Source organism: Tenrec ecaudatus, chromosome 14 (genome assembly GCF_050624435.1).
Source record: "Tenrec ecaudatus isolate mTenEca1 chromosome 14, mTenEca1.hap1, whole genome shotgun sequence".
Lineage (NCBI taxonomy): Eukaryota > Metazoa > Chordata > Mammalia > Afrosoricida > Tenrecidae > Tenrec > Tenrec ecaudatus.
The window spans coordinates 22,842,002-22,861,852 of record NC_134543.1 but is presented as its reverse complement, the minus strand read 5'-3'; the positions used below and the strand labels follow the sequence as shown (position 1 = coordinate 22,861,852).

The window sequence follows — 19,851 nt, the reverse complement described above, 5'->3', positions numbered from 1 at the left end:
AAGGAAGTTATCTGAATTATTTGCATTTTCATGTTGACCCTTTACATTTCTTACAATAAAACACGGTGCTTCCCTTGAAGGAAAAATTTGGAATAATGCAAGCAGGTGAGGCAAATTTCTGCTTCTCACAAATGGGTCTTGTGTTGGTCTAGTTCATTCTATCGGTTTAGGAATCTTGGATGAATCATTGTATCTAGATTCCTAATTGAATGTCCTTAAGGCACATGGCAATTGAAAGGTCAGAGATAGAGACCCTGGAGCAAACTCCTCCAGCAGAGGCCAAACAGCAGCAGGTGGCTGCATACCTAACCTCACAGTCCGTGAAGCCCGCAAGAAATAGGCGGAAAACAGTGGAAAGATGCCTCTTCTCTACTTCCCTATGAAGATCCGTGGGACCAGACAACGTGGTTCACATCCTGGATCCCGCCTTATCTCCCAGGGCAAGTTACTTCATCTAGTTGTGTGTATACTTTCTCACCTGTGACATGGAACTAACAATAGTACTCCCTCTTATAAAGGGAATGAATTAATACTGACTGACAAAGCACTCACAAAAGTGTCTGGTAAATAGGAAGTACTCCAAGGGTGAATATTGTTTTTTTCACCCCCAGACGCCTCCTCATAGTCAAATGTACTTGAACTACATGGTTAAATATTTAACTTTCCCAAAGCTTGCGTAACTTTCCCCCCTGTAAATGCTGCATCTATTTCCTCCAAACTAGCTCCTCCATCCTTTTAGCTGCTCAGAATGAACCGTTGGTATCAGCCTAGGTTCCTCTTTCTCACACATGAATCTTCAAATACACCCCTCTTTACTGACCGACACTGTGAGGTTCAAAAACCAGGCCATTTTGCAAAAATAGGCATTTTGCAAATACGGAGTTTGACCGCACAGATCACAAAATGAAAGATGACTACATGATTACCTGACTGACAAATCATAATATGCCATACCTGGGAGCAGATCAATTTCTTCTCTTATGGGCCAACTGAGGTTTCTACTTCAATCTCTGTTAACTTATGTAGCTATGTGTTTCTAGAAAACGGTCCATTTTCCATGTCTATCTATATAAGATAGACAGGATAAACAAACCTGAGGAGAAAACAATGAGACTGGCAGTGGGGTGGGGGTGGGAAACAAGGGAAAGGAGGTGATGGGGGGAAAAGAGGGGGAGCCACCAGCAAACCCAGGGACTAGGGAATAACAAGAGATCTAAAATTGATGACAAGGAGAGCATAGAATGCCTGGTGGGGTTTGATCAAGTGCAATGTAGCCGAGAGGAAGTACAGAGAGCTGAACGATGGTCGAAACTGATAGTAGGACAAGAGGAAAGTAAAAGGAAAGAAAGGAAAAACCTAGGAGGCAAAAAACATTTATAGAGCTAGAAATATAGACATGTACATATGTAAATATATTAATATATAACGATAGGGATAAAGGTCTATATACATATAGTTATAAGTTTTGAGGTAGCAGATGATAATTGGGCCTCTACTCAAGTCCTCCCTCAAAGCAAGAACACTTTGTTCCAATAACCTGGCATTCTGTGATGCTCACCTTCCCGACAGGTGCATATGCTAATGTGGTGAAGAAAACTGATGGTGCCTGGCTATTACAAGATATAGCACCTGGGGTCCTAAAGGCTGGGAGGTAGCTTCCATATAGCAGGAAAGCAACAAAGTCCACATGGAAGAAGCACACCAGCCTGTGTGATCACTAGGGGTCAATGGGATCAGATATCAGGCATCAGAAGACCCAAAACAAACAACCATTTAGATGCAAAGGAGGGTGGTGGGAATGGAGAGCCAAAGCCCATCTGTAGACAATTGGACATCCCCTTACAGAGGGTCTCAAGAAAGGGACGAGCCCGCCAGGGTGCAGTACAGCACTGACAAAACACAACCTTCCTCTAGCTCTTTAATGCTTCCTCCCCCCACCATTATCATGACCCCAGTTCTCTCTTACATATCTGGCTAGACCAGAGCACGCACACTGCTACAGATAGAGCTCTCCACACACAGAATCCAAGACAGATAAACCCCTCAGGATCAGTCATGAGAGTAGCAATATCATGAGGGGAAGGGGAAGGAGAAAGTGGGGGAGAAGTGGAAGAAATGGGGAACTGATTGCAATACGACAGAAAAGTGGGTGAAGGGAGACAGTGGATGGTGTAAAATATGAAAATAAAAATAATTTATAAATTATCAAGGGTTCACAAAGGTGAGAGGTTGAGGGGAAAAAATGAGGAGCTGATACCAAGGGCTCAAGTAAAAAGAAAATGTTTGGGAAATTATGATGGCAACATATGTACAAATGTGCTTGATACAACTGATGTATGGATTGTTATCTGAGTTGTAAGAGCCTTCAATAAAATTATTTATTAAAATTAATTAATTAAAAAGAAGAAAATTGTCTATTTTAGCTGTTTTTAAATTTGTCAGAGTCTTTCATAGTATTGTTTTTTGTTATGATGTGTCTTTTTTCTTATATTTTATATTTGTAGAGTCTCTTTCTTTTCCTTTGCTAAGTTTGCCACTGGCGATGAATGTGCAGCTGTGCTTTACACAATTGACGTATGGATGGATTGTGATAAGAGTTGGATGAGCCCCTAATAAAACGTTAAAAAAAAAAGTTTGCCACTGGTTTATAAATTTTGTTAATCCTCTCAAAGAATCAACTTCTTGTTGATTTTTTCATTTGTTTTTCTGTTATCCGATTCATTTATTTCTGCTCTAATCTTATTTCTTTTCTCCTCATGACTGAAGGTTTATTTTGTTGGTCTTGTTCTAATTGCTAAAATTGTAAGGGTAAGGTCGAGTTCTGATTTCTCTTATTATGTGCAAATTTATTGCTATAAATTGTCCTCTGATCTCTGCTTTTGTTGTATCCCAAAGGTTATGTTTTTCTTCTCGTTTGTTTCAATGAATTTAAAATTTTCATTTTTTTGTTCTTTCTTTTTAAAATTTCATTTTTATTTGAACAATTATTCAGGAGCTTTAAAGAAGTCTTGTTCAGTTTCCAGGTATTTTTTTCCCCCGCTTGCTTATTTAATTGTTGACTTCTTATATTATTATAGCACTGTGGTCTGAGAAAATGGTCTGTGATGTCTCAATGTTTTTAAATGTATTAAAGCATGCTGTACTGTTAAAGAGAGAAAATCTTGGAGAAGCTATGTTGACACACAACCTTAGCTCTCACCTTACGCCTTGGAGTTCTTTGCCACCAGACATATGTTATTAATGTGCCAAGCAGCTGGATAGACTTCCTACTGTGGGAAATATGAACTGTCGAATGAAGAGATAGCTGGGAAGTGAGGAGTGGGTGTACATCTGGAATCTCACTACTTCTCGTTACCGCCCTGGTCCACGCCACCATCCTCTCTTACTTAGATCCCTGCAGGGCTTCTCTTCTGGGGTTCCTCCTCCCCATGTCCTCACTCTCCAGGCTGGTCTCCAGGTGGCAGCCACTCCACTTTAACAAAACTACCTCTTGAAACTGAAGCCCCAGCATACCATGGCCGGGTTCAAATTCCTCCGGCTGTTACCTGTCTTCAATTGTTGCCTATCATAATAAAAGTCAGTGCCTTCTAACGACCTACCTATGAGATCCAAGCACCCAGGACCTCTCTGCCTCTCCCTCCTTCTTCTCCTGGCATTCATTCCACAGAGTACCAGGAGTCTCGGGTGGGGCAAAGGCTTAATGCTCTTGGCTTTGAGCTAGAAAGTTGAAGTCCAACCAGAGGCTCATCAGAAGAAGGACCTGGCCCTGGCCCACATAGGGTGGTCACTGAGGCGGAAGTGACTCGGAGTAACTGGTTTTCGATGGTTTTAAGCAGGCACAGGGCTGTGCCTCTGGGGTTTTCCACTTATGGAGCCTTCTGCCCCCAAAGTGCCTTCACCTTCTGCAAGGCTCGGTCCCCTACTCCCCGCAGGTCGTCACTTAATCTGGCCTGTCGCAGTGTCACCCTCTGGCCTATGCAAAATGCCACCCGCTCCCTCGTCCTGTTCACTCCTCCACCTGTTTTCTCTCTTTTCCACCCATCACATCCTCCAACAACCCACACACTTTTATGGGGACTGGGCTTTTTTTAATATCGTGCTTTCTACATGGCTCCTCTACAGAGTGCGGGGGGGGGCTCCCCGGGGCGTGACACTCAGTCATATGTCCAGGAACCTGAGCGGCACCCTGCCACCGACTGGCAGGAAGCGTAGCTGCCAACAATGCTGGATGTTTACAGCGTGTCATCTGGGACAGTTCTTCACCCATCGCTACATGACAGCAGTCACACGACCAACAGCAATACAAACCTTTGCTCTCTAATTGTGAGGCCAGCCTGGGAGAAGCTGGGGCAGCTGACTCTCATAATTGTATGCCAAAGCCTAATTTTGGTTTGCATGAGTGAACTGGGTAATTGAGGCATGCCTGAGTTGTTCAATGTCTTTACGTACAATGTCAAGGGCGAGATGAGCAGAAGGGACCACCTGGGTGAACCCACACACTCTCTGAAAAAGGAGACCGCTGGAGTTGCAATGAAATAGTTTACCCCTTCTGGTTAAATAGAGAAAAAGTCACGTTTGAGAGTTCCTTATATGCCAGTAGCCACATAGACAGCAGAAATAGCCCAGTAGGCAGTTTTAAATGTGCTTTTTAAGGCAGCCCAGGAAATCGTGTGTGCACGGAGCCATGCATGTGTACAGATATACATGTGTATGTATATAGACATGGATTGAAAAACAGAAAGTCGCAAATTGAGGATAACAATCCCCTGCATGGGTGGGAGTCTAGCATAGTTTCCTTGCCTCTTGTGCTAAAAAGAATCTACTTACCTCAATAAGACATCCTTCAAGCTCTACCTAACCCCCGACAAGCCTCATAATGTGGGTCAGCCCTGTCTGCCTCATAATGTGGGTCAGCCCTGTCTGTCATATTCCTCGTTCTTTTCATGCATTCCTCCAGGTTCCAGGCACTAAAGGCAGGTGCAGGGTTCTGGAACCAGGGGTCTCCTGGGTAGCGCAAATGGTTAACTAAGCCAGCAGTTACCCAAGGCTGGAAGTTCAAGTCCACTCAGAAGAAAGGCCTGTTGATCTAATCCATACCTTACCCTACCCCACCCCACCCCACCCCTCAAAAAGCCACTTGTACACTTGAAAGTTCTACTTACACACTGGGGGGTCATTAGAAGTCAGAATTGACCCAGTGGTAACTGTTTTTATTTTTATTGGGGGTGGCGGGGTCATGAGCTAGACCGAGTTTCTTCTCTGTGGGGGTAGCCAGCCCCCCACAACTAATCATGGGTTCAGTAAGTGCAAGTATACGGTTAAGCTATATAAAGGTTACAGTAAAGTCAGAGAGAATAAGAGAGATAGAAGAGAGGTTGAAATAATGGAGTCAGACACATTTCATGGTAACATGCTCACCTCAACTCCTCTTGTTGGCACAGGGCAGGAGAGCGTGCAATTCATTCTAACCCAGGCTTATATATCTTTCGGGGATGTGCAGTCTCCCTAATTACAGGTGAAGACATATGTCACAGGGAAGGGTTATATTATAGGTAATATGGTAATGGGAGGGAACAATCTAGGGGTACACACACTATAGGAAGAGGAGGGATTAAGGGTACACATGTGACAAGATGGGCCTAACCTTGATTGCCCTAGAGCTGGAGACTTTATTTAGCCTAAGCTTTCACAGGGAAGCAATCCACTGTCCCTAACAGCAGGGAGTGAGCCCTACCTATTGTGGGAGAAACAATGGTGTCGGCTTGCTCAGAATGGCTGGTGTCTTCAGGGTGATAACTTGACAATCATTTACCATTAGTTGCAAGCAGTGTCCTAGGTCTATATATTTGGTGGAGACAGCTGGGGAACAGTCTTTTTGTATCCCACACTTCTCTGTTGTGGGGGGGGGGCGGGCAATACTCAGCACATTACCAGCCTACTTTCAGGAACTGCCATGAGCTATGGAGAAAAAGAGCGAATGCAGCAGTGCCAACGTTGGGCTGGGGGTTTTGCCAGCACGTGAGCAGAGGTCTGAGGGGAGGCCCTGGGTAGAGGGTAGAGGGCATAGTAAGAGCAAAGGGCCGGGGCGGGAATGAACTTGGGCACAGCAAGCAGGGTGGCGTGGCTGGAGGAAAGGGAGGTGGGAGAGGAACTGGGGCGCTGCAGAAGAATGCCTGTGTTCAAACTCACTCCCCTGCACCCCGCCGTCTCAGAAGGTCCCGGGAGCAGCATCACGTCCCTACATGCCTTCGCAAGAAACAGCTTGAGGGATTAAAAGGAAAAACCTCCTCTTTGACGGATGGGAACGCACCCTGCATGCGCAGTACAGGGGCCTTGCCTACAGCTTCCACCCACCACCCAGCCCTTAAGGAAGAGAACCAGATGGAAAATGTAATAGAAAGTCACCACTGAGCTACTCTTCAAGTGCCTCTCCGCTTCACCCCTGCCTCCTCCTTACATGGCTGACGTCACCTCGGGTCCTCCTTCCAAACAAGTGGTCCTTTCTCTGGTCCTAGATACGGAGCTTCTCCAGACACACGGCAAGGCCCGAGCCCATGCTCGCAGGGGCGCCATTTGAAGCACGAGTGTTTTACTTGGGTTGCGGGACAAAAGTCCCGGAAATAAAAGCTTGTGTGTGGATGTGTGTTTTGTTGTTTGCAGTTATGCATATCCTGCACTATCTGAACAATGGGTCCAATTCAGCCCTGGCTTTGCCACAAAAATGGCCATGTCTGTGGAGAAGGGTCAGTGTCGAACCGGAGGCGTGAACAGGGCGCCTCATGCTGATAACAGAGCCTTCGTTTTTTCTTTTTAATTTTGAAAATGAACTTTGCTCTTTCAGTCCATTAGCATGTATTTGCAAATATATTCTAATCACACCCACTTGTAAACTGCACATACTTTCTCTGAACACTGAAATACTTTCATACGTCTGGACATCAGCTTTCCAAAGAGGGAGGTGGAGGGCTACTCCATGCTTCCTGGCGCGCAGTGGACTTGTAAAGCCAGAAGGGGCGACAGAGAACTTCACCTTGTTGCCACTGGGGAAACTCAGCGGGATGGGACTGAGCACACCTATGGAAAACATCAGCAGGGGGTAGGTTCCGTTTCTTAAAACAGTTTTCTTCAGCGAAGAGGATAAAGACTTCAATTCTGAACTGAATGGATTCATTCCATATACATATTTTTTCTTTAAAAACCATACAGATATGATTTTTATCAAATAGACATTTGAACTTTGCTCATGGTTCCACAGAATATCTATGCTTTTAGTTCAAAGCTCAGCAAATAAATTTCCAGTTAAATTTCTTGACATTTTTCACAGTATATGTTAGTTCTCTCTTGTGTAACCTCCAAACAAGCATGCAAGTTAACATTCTTATGGCTCACCAAAACCTTCAGGCGAAGAAATTGACATTTGAAGTTCCAATGAGACTCGCTCTAGAGAGAACATTTATCAGTACGGTCCAAAGTGGTCTTATCAGGCCAAAGAGACATGGATCTCATATTTTATCTCCACCAAATTTCAAAGGTTTTTTGTTTTTGAAAGAAAACAATTTTACAAATGACTGTCTGATCTCATCATGAGCATCTCCAGGACACAGGGGTACATAGGTGTGGTTTACAAAAGGGGTTTGTCCCCCTCATTTGATTTCACTTACCTTTTTCTAAATAAGATCACACAACTACTTTCCCGCAGACCAACCAGGACGACGCTTCTTCGCACTGCTGGTTTGCCCTTGCTGCTCTTGGTCTCCCAGTCAAGCTGGGATGCTTCAGCACACATTAAACCAAGTAGCCAGAGGCCATCAGGCTGGGGACTCAGTCTCTGGGGGCACTAAAATCCCCAGACCAGCTTCAGGCCATGTCAAGGCTACAGAAACACGGCATTTTTACCACGCCTGGCAGTCTTCTTTGTCCCCAACTCCACTGTGCTGGCAGTTTCCTTGCATTTCAATTAGGGTAAATGGGCCGTCCTCTACCAGGCTGAAATCCAACGCCGGCTGGGTTTGCTTCTTTGGTGGGCACCACTTCCAACACATGCGCTTTTGTCGTTGGCTCTTCATCTGCCAGGGAAGAGTGGTGAGGATGGAAGACTAGAGCCGGGGGAGGGGAAAAGTGCATCTCAGGTCGGCTTTCTCCATCCAGCTACTTCCTGGGCATTCGGGTGCCCTCTCTGCACGCTTGGGAGCGAAGGGATGCACGCTGTGCACGTGGTGCTGCGATGCTCTGGAGCCAGCCCTCCACTCACGGTGGCCTCCTGCACAATGGAATGAAACGCTGCCCAGTCCCGTGCCAGCCCCACGGCCAGCTGCGGATTAGGCTCTTGGGATCCATGCAGTTTTCATCGGCTGGTGTTCGGAAGAACATGACCAGGCCTTTCTTCTTAGACCGGCTTGATCTGGAAGCTCTGCGGAAACCTGTTCGGCACGATAGCAATGTACAAGCCCCAGTGGCAGGTGAGGAGTGTCTGTGCGTGAGGTTCACTGGCTTTGACTCAAGGCCCGGCTCCTGTGCGGAAGGCAAGGGCTATACCGCTGAACCATGACCGCGTCTGTGTAGTGTATGTGCTTGCTTTCTCCCTTCCCATGCAAACCAAGGTGCTAAGGTATGAAATGGACGGCCACTTGCTGCTTCTAAAAGCCACACTAGGAACGGGGGCAAGCGATCTCAATTGTCCCCCTTTCTTGTCCTCTCGCCCATTTCTCTTGGGCAATGATCGTGGTATGATCAAAGGGTTTCTGTACAGAAGCTGTATGGGAGAGGCCCAGTTTTCTCACTCTCCCGACATCACGTGATTACATGATTACAAAACTCTAGGCAGTCCAGAAGCACCGAGAGTGTGAGGAATAAAATGGGAAGCGGCTGAGGAGTGGCAAATATATGATGGAAATGATCGGTTCTCCCTCTTATACTGAGATGACGTAGGAAGGCACGCATACCTATAATCTCCTTGCCACACCGAAGATGTCAAAGATCTACATGTCTGAACACAGAGGATCAAATGTTGCTCTTGCCTCGAATCCAGAAATTCATGTGTCACCCATACCAAAATGAATACATGGAGGAACCCTTACTTTATACACACGAGAGAAGTTATAGTGCAGGATCTATCTTTTTAACAGAGAAATGAAGAGACAGACACATTGTTTTTCTGCTCTCAGGTTAGACTAAAAAGCACCAGGTGGCCATTATCTTATGTGCCATAAGTTGGGCCTCCCAGTGAGGTAGCTCCCCAAGGTTCCCCCGAGTGGGCACCATGGGGCTAGAAGGAAAGCGAGCAGAGCATTGGAAACCCACAGCCAATCGATAACAGACAAGCGACTGTCCTATAAAGTCTCACTTCAGTTCCTCCCAGGAAGATAAGCGGGATGGGCCTGCCCATCAGATAGAGTTTTCAGGCTTCCATCAATTTTCCCACGTCCACTTCTTCCTTTGGGGCCTCAGAGCCAGCCCCACATTTACGGCTACCAGAAAAGGAAACCGAGTTTTCTTTGTAAGGCATACAGTAGTAGGCGAAAGATAATTACCTGGAGGGAGATAAGGGAAAATCACAGGAGCGTGGCTGGCTCTTGTTTCCTACCGTGGGACCCAGGAAGAAGTGCTTACAGCGCCATAGATTTGGGTCAAATTCTAAACAGAACCAGGCACAGAGCATGTAGTTCTGCCTTTGAAGAGCTGCGCCAGGCAGAACTAGAGAGAGGAGGTGCCTAATGAATATTTGCTGACTCGGCGACTTAATTATGTAGGCTGTCCGGTCTGCAGATGAGCACCATGGCGGCCAGACGACACCTGCCTAATAAACCTGCTGCTAGATCATTACAGACAGGCTCCGAGCCTACTGAAACCAGAGCCAAACCAGCTGCCCATTCCGATTCAAGGCCAACTCACGTACTTCAGAGAAGAATTGTGCTCTACAGTTTCAAAGGCTGTGGGTCATTCAAAAATAGATCCCCAGGCCTTTTCCCACGGCACCTCTGGGTAGACTCCCACTGCCCACCTTGTGGCTAGTACCCCAGCACGTGGACATTTGCTAAGGGATTCTCCCGTGGCCCAGTTCTACTCATTCTCTATAGGATGCAAAGATCTTAGCAATTTGGAAACCTCTATTGGGGCCAAAAGGATGTATCAGGCAGCAATGGCTGCAAAGAATCCCACAAACCCCCTCTCTTATACTGTGAGCATAGCTGTGGCTTACATCTGTGTCGCTGGCTATACCATCTGCAGTTATGGTTACGATATTATTGATACCACCTATGTTTCCAAACCTTTATGACCAACTTCAAATCTCAGTTCTCCAACAGCGTCCAGAGTGAAACAACTGCCTACCTTGGGGATTCTAGCTGCCCCATCCCCGCCACGTTGTGGAGGGGTCTAAAGTTTATTTTCTCCTTCTGTTAGCCTTAGCTCACCACCTACTTTCCCTGATTCTAAACACCTATACTAGGAAGCCCTGAGGGAGTCAGCCTGTGTGGGAAAGGTGGTCAGAGGGCTGTGCCCTGAAGCCGTTTCTTCAGTGAAGCTCAGTCACAGGTGGGATCGGGGTTCTGGTAGAAAGATTGGGATTGTACACCTGCCCTTGATGTTTAATTTCTTTACCACTTTGAGGTTTTGTATCATCTTCCCTGGTCTTTGGGCCCCTGGATCAGAATGCCGCCAGAGGCAGAGCGAGCCTTGGCACTCAGGTAATTCCTGCTTCTAGCTTAAAGACCAAGCCGTGGCTCACCTGAGAAACCATCCTGCAGCCCTTTCCTGTGGTAGAAAAATCCCATCTCCATAAGGTTTAAAATTTCATCCAGGAAACAGATGGGATGATTAGTGCTTGAATATTAGTCCAAAGTTTGCTTTTACACATGTGAACTTCTCATTTCTTAATTCATTCTCTAGCAACATCAATCAAAGCCATATCTAGTGTGATGCAGGGTGGGACTCACGTGTGTGCACAATTTAAGGAGATGTCCCCAAACTCAGTAATCAAGATAAGTCAAATCACAGGGAAATAATCAATGGCTGTCAGGGGACGGGGCAGGATGGAGAGAGTAGGCATTTTCAGGGCAATAATAGAACTCTGTCACTGTCACTATTTGGTGACAATTTTCAGGGAAGAGGTAAATGAGCTTTCTGCATAACTATCCTATAAAGCTAACGTTATTCTAAAACATAACACTTTTTTTTAATGTCAGCAAACTATGGCCCTTAGACTACTGTTTTTGTAAACAAAGTTTTATTGAAACCAGGGCCATGATTAAGGTAAGGCGAGTGAGGTAAAATTAAGCAAATAATGGAGCAAATTCTACCTTTAAAATATTTATATTTTGTTTAACATGGATTTTTTGCATTAATTTCTTAAATTTATTTTTTAACTTATTTTTTTAAAAATTTTAAGTGTTTTTTTCATTATTATTTTTTTGAGCCCTAGGCTGAGAATTCCTGGTGATAAGGCAGTCGGGCAGATGTCATCAGTCAGTTAGCCTACGTGGAAGAACAATGTCACCGTGCCTGAACGCGGCAGTTTTCAAAGATTTGGTCCCTGCCCCCCTTTACATTCTTAAAGGTGAATGAGGTCCCCAAGGGGCTTTTATCTCTATGGTGGTAGCTGTTTGTTTTTATAGATGAGAAACTAAAATTTTAAATATTGATTCTTATTTCTTTAAATAACTAATTAGTGTTTTCCTTGAGTATGTGAGTTCACGTTATTCATTTTATAAATGTTTCCCAAATATCCAAGTCTTGATTTGTCTGTTAACCATTCCTTGAGTAACAACGGTGTCCATGAAAAAGTGCTGGATCAGCCGGTAACTCAAATGCATGGTTACACAAGCCTTCCTCCTCACACACGTGGTCATATGAGCCTTCCTCCTCACATGAGTGGTCACACGAGCCTTCCTCCTCACACGCGTGGTCACACGAGTCTTCCTCCTCACACGCGTGGTCACACGAGCCTTCCTCCTCACATGCGTGGTCACACGAGCCTTCCTCCTCACACGCGTGGTCACACGGGCCTTCCTCCTTGTGACTTTCATACTTCAGCATATGCAACGGAAGTACTTTGAGCAGACTTCCTAGGTTATCACAGAAACTGCTAAAAATACATGTACTCAAGAATCAAGATTTTTTAAAAAATCCAGATTTAGTTAAGATTAGTAGTTTTTATTCTTTCACCAAAGACACTGTTAAATGAAACTGGCTTTCTTTAAAAACCAACTTTTGATGCCATGGTGGCCAGAAGCCGCCTCTCCCTTTACTTTTGTGTCATAACACAAATTTCAATGCCACGAAGAAAGTAAATACGATCTTAGTATCATTATGAAAGTAGTCTGACCCCACAGCTCCTAAAATCATCTTAGAGAACTCTTTGAGAACCATTGCCCTGAAGGATAAAGTTTTAACCATGTGTCAAAACCACCGTCAACAACACAGTATCCTCAGTTAGAACTAACTCCAAAATTAGTTTTGTAAAAATGAAATAAAAAAAGGTTTTGCATCATCAGGGAATCTTGGAGGCCAAGGTAAGAACCATCTGAATGTCATGGAATAGAACCAACGGTGCTCTTTGAGGGCAGCTGCGTGAAAAACCTTCACCCCACCAGCCAGCTCCCCCTCCCATCCCTCGTGCGTCCCAGGTAACGACAGAGCTGAGGTCCTACGGGCGCAGCAGGAAGAATGAGGCAAACACAATCGAGTCACCCAGCCTGCTCAAACTCGCTTCCTCACCACTAACATCTCTCTTTGGCAAGTCTCCAGATCTCAGGCGTGTCTGTCTCCATCTCTTCATGGATAATATCATAGTAATACCTTCCTCCTATGCTTGCTATAAGGAATAGAGGAAATGAATTCTTCCACACCACGGGCACAGTGTCTGACAGAGTAAATGTATCTTCAAATACTCAGGCCCATGCTTCTGTGCTGGCCCACGTTCGGTCTTCAGGACTCTTCCCCTAGGTACGAATGCTTAGCCCCATGTCTTGTCAGGTTTAGGGCGCTAGTACCTGTCACTTTCCTCCCCACCCAGACCAGAAAACCTGTCTGGACCTGTCACCTCCTCTAAGGTGCTTTGAGCATCATGACTCGCTCACCAACAATTCTGAACTCTGATGATTAATTATGGGAAAATGTATCCATCAGGTGCAAATTATCATACAGAAATGAAAACATTTGTGTTAGTGGGAGAACTGCATTCCTATGTTCTCCAAATTGCTTTTATTAATGCTGAGACATGTTTGAAAAATAGAGGGATTGCTTTAAAATATAAAAACGAGCCAAACATCCACAGTAGACTTCAAAAATTCATGGGAAAAACTCCATTAACTTGTCATTCCATTTTTCCACAAAGTTTCTGAAGTTCCTCATATCTTCTCCCAACAGAAAAACAACAATCCTGCTCTTGCACAAATAAAGTTGTGTGGGACCAGCCACCTCCACAAAGGAATGGGTCCTAGGGGTGGCTGTGTAAGTGAAGGGTCAATGAAAGAAACATCAGACAAGGCAGGCAAGGGCTCACCTCTTCCATGACGACTGAACCAGAGAGAAGGAGTGAATCAGCTTAACAGGTTTAGATAATCTCGGGCACGCAGGCACGTCATACACATACATGACAGGAAGGTACATACATAGCAAGATGGGCTGGTTCGAAAGTTAAGATACCAGACTAACCTCGGAGCTGACTTGACCGTAAGTATCTCTGAGCTCTTCCCCAGGGTAACGATCTAGGATCCTTCTCAGAAGGGAGTGGGCCATACTTAGGGTTGGGTAGTCTGATTGACTTGATGGCAGACAACCTTCAGGGGGATAGCCTTCAAGTTCATATGACAGCAACAAGGTACTTGCAAGCAGCACCTTCAGATTGGTGTTAATGGTGATGGGGGTGGGGGGGCAATCATGGGGAACTACTTTTCTTAGTCTAAGAATGTGACTGGGATGCATCTCCAACTCACGAACATGAAGGCCTCCCTCCACAAGAGTCTCGGCCTCCCAAACTCCTTAAGATCTGAGCATAGAGTTTGTCCACATATACTCTCTTCCGGGTTCTCAGTTTCCCACAGTAAGTCTCTGTAGCACTTAGACTAACGGTCCCCAAATATGTGATTGCCGTGGATTATCCAGGTAGACCCCATGCAGTCACCAAAGCCAGAACCAAATTCACAGCCATTGAGTGGATGTCAACTCACAGTGACCCAGTAGGACAGGGTAGAACTGGCCCTGTGAGTTTCTGAGACTGTAACTGTTAACGGGAATAGAAACCTCCTCTCTCTCTCTCTCTCTCTCTCTCTCTCTCTCTCTCTCTCTCTCTCTCTCTCTCTCTCTCTCTCTCTCTCTCTCTCTCTCTCTCCCAGGGCAGCTGGCCCTTTAAAATGGAAGGAAAGGGCAGAAAACTTCCATCAGAGTTGAAAATGTGCCTGTAAGAGAAAATCGTGCTGGGGGAGGGAGCCAGGAGCCAAGGAATGCGGGTGATCTTGAGAAGCTGGAAGGGCAAGGAAACAGATTCTCCCCTGGGGCCGCCAGAAAGGAACACAGCCTGTTTTTAGCCCTGCTTGTAGTCTGATTAAGCCAGGAAGACTTGTACCATATATACTCGAGTATAAGCCGACCTGAATATCAGCCGAGGCACCTAATTTTACCACAAAAACGGCATTAAAAATGTGCTGGAAAAACTCGGCTTACTCGTGGGTATGTACAGTGATTTGTTATAGTAGCAAAGAGAAAAACGAAGGCACTCTCCGAAGCTATCCAGCCAAGCTTGGCGCGCTTCACCGTCCAACAAAGTAAGCAGCCAGTTCACCAGGGTGAGAACTAACAGTTCTGGCTGTACTCAGCGCCCCACTTCTTTTTAAGGGTGTGTTTTAGACACACACAGGGACAAATGGGGGATTGCCTCCCCCTAATTCCTGTGCTAACAAAAATCAACTGTCCATGCCAAAATAAAGGGGTTGGAAAGAAATCAGGCACACGAATGAGACACCTATGGGAAAACCCAGAACTGACCACACTCCGACCCGTCACCTAGGCCCAGGTGGGGGAGGTCCACCTGGGTGCGCACAGTAGGCGCCAGCCACATGACATCACACAGGTGCGCTTAAACTCAGTCAATAAACTCAGCCAATACCCTCAACACCCCTTCTCCCCGCTGACAGCGGGGACAGGAAGGGGTAAGCCAGGCCGCTGGCAGGCTGTGGGACCCTTTCTCGCTTTCAGGTGTGCACTGCAAGCGGAGGGAGGGTGAGGATCTACCCAGCGTGCGTGAGCCCCGGGCGCCCACCGCATTCTCTTGGAGCTCTGGGAATTTCCTGCACTTGGCTTCATATTCTTATTCTGATATTCTTCTCATGTGTTTGTCCATGCTCCCCTGAAATGGCCATTTTCAGCTGCAAACTTTCCCACGCACCCCCACCCCCACCAATGTGACCTTGTATGCTTTGCAAAAATAGGTACTGTAATACCTATTCAGGTACTGTGCTACCTGAAAATTCCCTTTCCCTCGTAAACATTACTTGGATCTACAAAAGTGCTTCGGCCACGTGAATTCCTTCAGTGTTGAGAAGCAAGACCCGAGGTCATCCACCCCAGAAACCTACCAACACCAATTCTCACGTCATGCAGCTCTCAGGAATAGCTCCTGGCCCCTTGAATGTGACACGTTAAGACATTTCAAAGGCTTACAATTCGCTAGGGAGATCACGTTGACCGCTGTGAGAGTGGGGCTAGGGTCCACACTTCGAGACACATTCATTTCTACTTGTTAGGTGCCTACCTACTATTTAGGTGTTTTTAAATTTTAATTCCAATTCCTAATAGATAAATTTGTAAGCACGTTTCCAAAGACAGTTCAGCAGCCCGGGCAAGGGTAACAGGTTGGCAATGGCCCAGAGGACATATATTCTTTCATGTCTACATCTTAAATGGGTTACAGAATTAAACCAGATAAACTCTGCGTCGGCTTTGGCCAGTGCTTTCGGGCTCTGGGACCGGTCAAACGGAATCCAGGCATTGTATAGATCACTCACAGGAAGGTAGCGCTCTTGGTAGCCACAGCCCTTCTTAGTCTCCCCACCTGTTTCTTTATGAGGTGGTGTCGTGCTGGTCCAGGGCGTGTCGTCTTCAAATTGAACCCAGTTGCTGATGGCTGAGACCAGGTCAGGAGTGGGCTGCTCGGGGCTCTCAGGAGCGGAGGCTGCTGCCGAGACGAGGGCTATCTTCTCAGGGGAGTCATCCTGCTCTGAGGTGGAAAGGTCCTGGGAATCCCCATCAACCAGGGGGTGCTCCCCCGAGGAGCTCTCGGACTGGTCCGAGGAAGAGGACAGTCCTGCCAGGTGCTCTTCGGTGGCGCCTGAAACAGAGAATGAAACACCATCACGATAAGGAAGGCTACCTCTTCTGAATGGACTGGTGGGAGGCCAAAGCCAAGGGCAGAGAGGGGGAGACTGCAGGGCTCAGCGCGACGGTGGGGGAGGGAGAAGAAAGGGCCATGTCTTTACTAAGGATTGTTTCCTTAACATGGTGTAAAAATCCTAACCTTAGCATATCCCAAAGTCAATAGCTAGGCAAGCTGAGGCCAGAAGTATTGTTCACCGTCTTTTCTCCAGCTTTTACAGTGAAAATACAGAGACGAAGCAAGAAATGTAACTGAGCTGGGTGGAACAAAGGAAAGGCAATAGGGACTGGTAGAGGCAGTGGCTGAACGGGAAAGTCTTGATCCGGACTGAATTCAAACTCTGGACTCTGGGCAGGCCAAAGGACACAAGTCTGTAGACTCCCCAGTGGACCCTCTGCGCCAGTGATGGCCTGAACGGGAGATGCGGCAAGCTCCTCCTTTATATCCCTTGCCTGGTCTGGAATGGACATAACATCTGACAGCTTTAAAACGTTTTTAAATGATAATAACTGTTTCTTGATTGCAGTGGAAGTTACACACATATCTAGGCACATGTCAAATTCCCTCAACTTTTGGCAAAATAGGTCAAATTAATGATATCAATTTTTTTTCTTGAAACCAAAGAATTAAGATGAAACTTCTCTGCCATTAGTAGCCAAATTGGTTTATCTGCATAAAACCAAAGCCTTTACACATAAGCCCACTGCCATCGAGTCAATCCTAATTTATACTGATCCTATATAAGTCTTCCCAGGATGTAAATCTTTATGGCAGCAGATAGCTGTATCTTTCTCCCGTAGAGGAGCTGGTGGGTTTGAACCATTGACCCTGTGGTTGGCAGTCCAATGCTTACCCCCACAGTCCCGCCAGGATTCCTTTAAGATATAAAAACCCAAAGCAAACTCACTGCCCTCTGGCTGATGCTGACTCATAGTGACCCCATAAGGCAGAGTAGAAATAACTGCCCCTGTGAGTCTCTGAGACTGTCACTCTTTAGAGGAGTAAAAAATCCTCTCTCTCTTGGAGCTGTTGGTGGTTTTGAACAGCTGACCTTTCGTGAGCGACCCAGCATGTAACCGCTTGGCCACCAGGGCTCCCTCTCAGACATAAAAGGGGAGCCACATAGGTAATTTTTACGTTTTCTAGTAGTCACATTAAAGAAAGTAAAACCAGGCAGAATTACTTTAAAATGCAATCAATATAAATTAGTGAGATAATTAACATTTTAAAGAGAAACTAAGTCTCTGAGATCCAGCGTGCACCTTAAACTTCCATCCCCATCTGGACTTGCCACATGTCAAGCCACAGTGAGTAGGATACCCGTCATCACACTTTCCAAGCGCTGTAAGTGCAGCAGGGGTCGCTTTGGCAGTTGGAAGTTGGGATCAACAACAATGGCCCTGGCAGTGGACTAGAATCAGCTGCCATGGCTCTACAGACACCTTTGGACCCTACGCTGATTTTTACTGCTGAGCACCAGTTCCCTGGGCGTCATTATTGTGATGTGCGTGGTCCTAAACACGTTACGTCTCTGAATTCCTTTAACACAACAACTCATAAGGTAGGTACTATGTATGATCCTTCCTGCTGTGTACAGAAAAGAAAATTCCCACACAGAGAAGCTAAGTCTACCCACGAGCATGTGGCTCCTGCGTGGCAGAGCGTGGGCTAGAACCTGAGCACTCTAGCTCCAGAGCCTGGACCGCTTAAGAGTTTGTTGGTGCCATCCTCACAATGGTTTCAAAATTGGGCCATTGTGTCAATGCCGCTCCTGGACTGGCTTCCTCCTTTTTCCTAAGAGCGAGGCTGTGAACTTGAGGAAACCCACACTGCTGTTGCGAGTAACAACTAAAAAGGCTAAGGGTGAAGTCCTTTGTCAACAGGAAGCTGGGGCTCCTTGGGAAGAAACTCAACATTTTCTGTGTTCCTTAAAAGTTCTTAAGATGCGTTCTCCCGGCTTCTAGGAGGAAGAACTCAAGCATCTCAGGAAAATGACAAACTGGCTTTTTTTTTTCCCCATTTGGTAATAAGATTAACATGAAGGGCCAACCAGACAACAAGCAAATGTGGTCTTCTGTCAATCTTGTCACGTTAGGAACGGAAAGCACTTCTTACCATCAGAAGAGACAGGATAGGGTGGCTCCTCATTGAAGGAGACCCACTCCGACTGGTGAGTGGCAGTCTCATGGTCCAAGGTCGTCATATTAGGAAAGAGCTGCTCATCTTCACACGACTAGCCTCAGGGAGACCCCAGAGTCCTGTCTGGGGTGGAGGTTCAGTGGATTTGGGCTCGGGTATGCCACAGGCAGCCTGGTTAGCGCCTCTTGTCTAGTCAATCAGTGAAGCAGAAATCTGTTGTTAGAAAAATAATTTTTAAAGATAATTATTAAAAAATATGATCACATTACATCTAATCCGCATAAGTCTTGGGTTTTCGGTGTTGCCCAGAAGAGGGCGTGGCAAGTTGGCTTTCCACTCGCCTTAGTTCTCCTTGCTGCTGCCTTGCCTCCTCCTCTCCTACTCAGAATACCAAGGCCTCTGGATTAGTTTCATAGCAGACTGGTCAAGCAAACACGCATTTTAACAATAAGACTCCCCAACCTGCCCAACGGTTGTCTCTTATGAATCCTTCTATTTAGAAACCCCTCTATGTACAAGCACCGCTACCATTGCACAGCAAATGGGAAAGCTTTTTGAAGTGCTTTCACTCTCTTTGGCCAGATGGTGAGGGAAAAGCAATTTCTTTTCATTAAATATGTGTACTCTCTTCCCTTAGGCAGGTAGCTCTTTGCAAACCTGATTTAGATCTTTGGCAGAAATCCAAAAGTCTCCAGCTGCTGCCTCCACTACTGGTTTACAACACCAAAAATACAGGCACCGAGTCAGCTCACGTGTTTGTTATAAAGGAAGGAAGGAATATTGGCTTTGGCGAGGATTCGTCCTTGTCGTAAATTTCTCTGAAATTGTGCCTCTGAATTAAGAAAACGCACTGTCCTTTACTCGCATTGCACTTTTGCTAATATGGAGATAGAAGGATACTTGGCATTTTATTTTGTGCAATTTTACAACTTAGAAACAAACAAACCTTGGAGGGATGTGATTTAGTAAGATCTGAATTGGTGTGCTTCTGCAGAAGAGCTTATGTCCACCTAGAAGTCTCCATTCCTCTTGATGCCACAGTATTCCTGTTGGCCTTGAGAACAACTTAGCTCACAGCTCTCCAAGGGATGCTCCACAAAAAGAAACTAGCAAGGAAGTTTACTACAGGCTATTGTCTTCAACAAATAATCTATTCTGGAGAAACTCTCAGTAGAGCATTTAAAAAACTTAAAGTAAGTGTGTATGTGTGTGTGATATATTTAAACAATTTGTTTCACTGTTCATACACTTTCTAAAGATCAACTACCATTTACTTACATATCAGAAACACACTTTCACACTACACTTCATTTGATTCAATAACTATCTTAGTTATCCAGGAC

General features: G+C 45.8%; 1 protein-coding gene across 1 annotated transcript in view; it reads right to left on the bottom strand.

The window, feature by feature from the left end:
- The window catches only part of STON2 (stonin 2), a 134,974-nt gene extending 116,279 nt beyond the window's left edge, over positions 1-18,695 (bottom strand). Inside the window, exons 1-3 of the mRNA XM_075531361.1 lie at positions 18,485-18,695; positions 16,049-16,324; positions 4,019-4,027 (exon numbers count right to left, since the gene is read on the bottom strand). Of these exons, the coding sequence (XP_075387476.1) occupies positions 4,019-4,027; positions 16,049-16,324; positions 18,485-18,572 (373 nt within the window). The 5' untranslated portion in view covers positions 18,573-18,695. The remainder of the gene's footprint in view (positions 1-4,018; positions 4,028-16,048; positions 16,325-18,484) is intronic.
- Between the last annotated feature and the right edge of the window lie 1,156 nt (positions 18,696-19,851).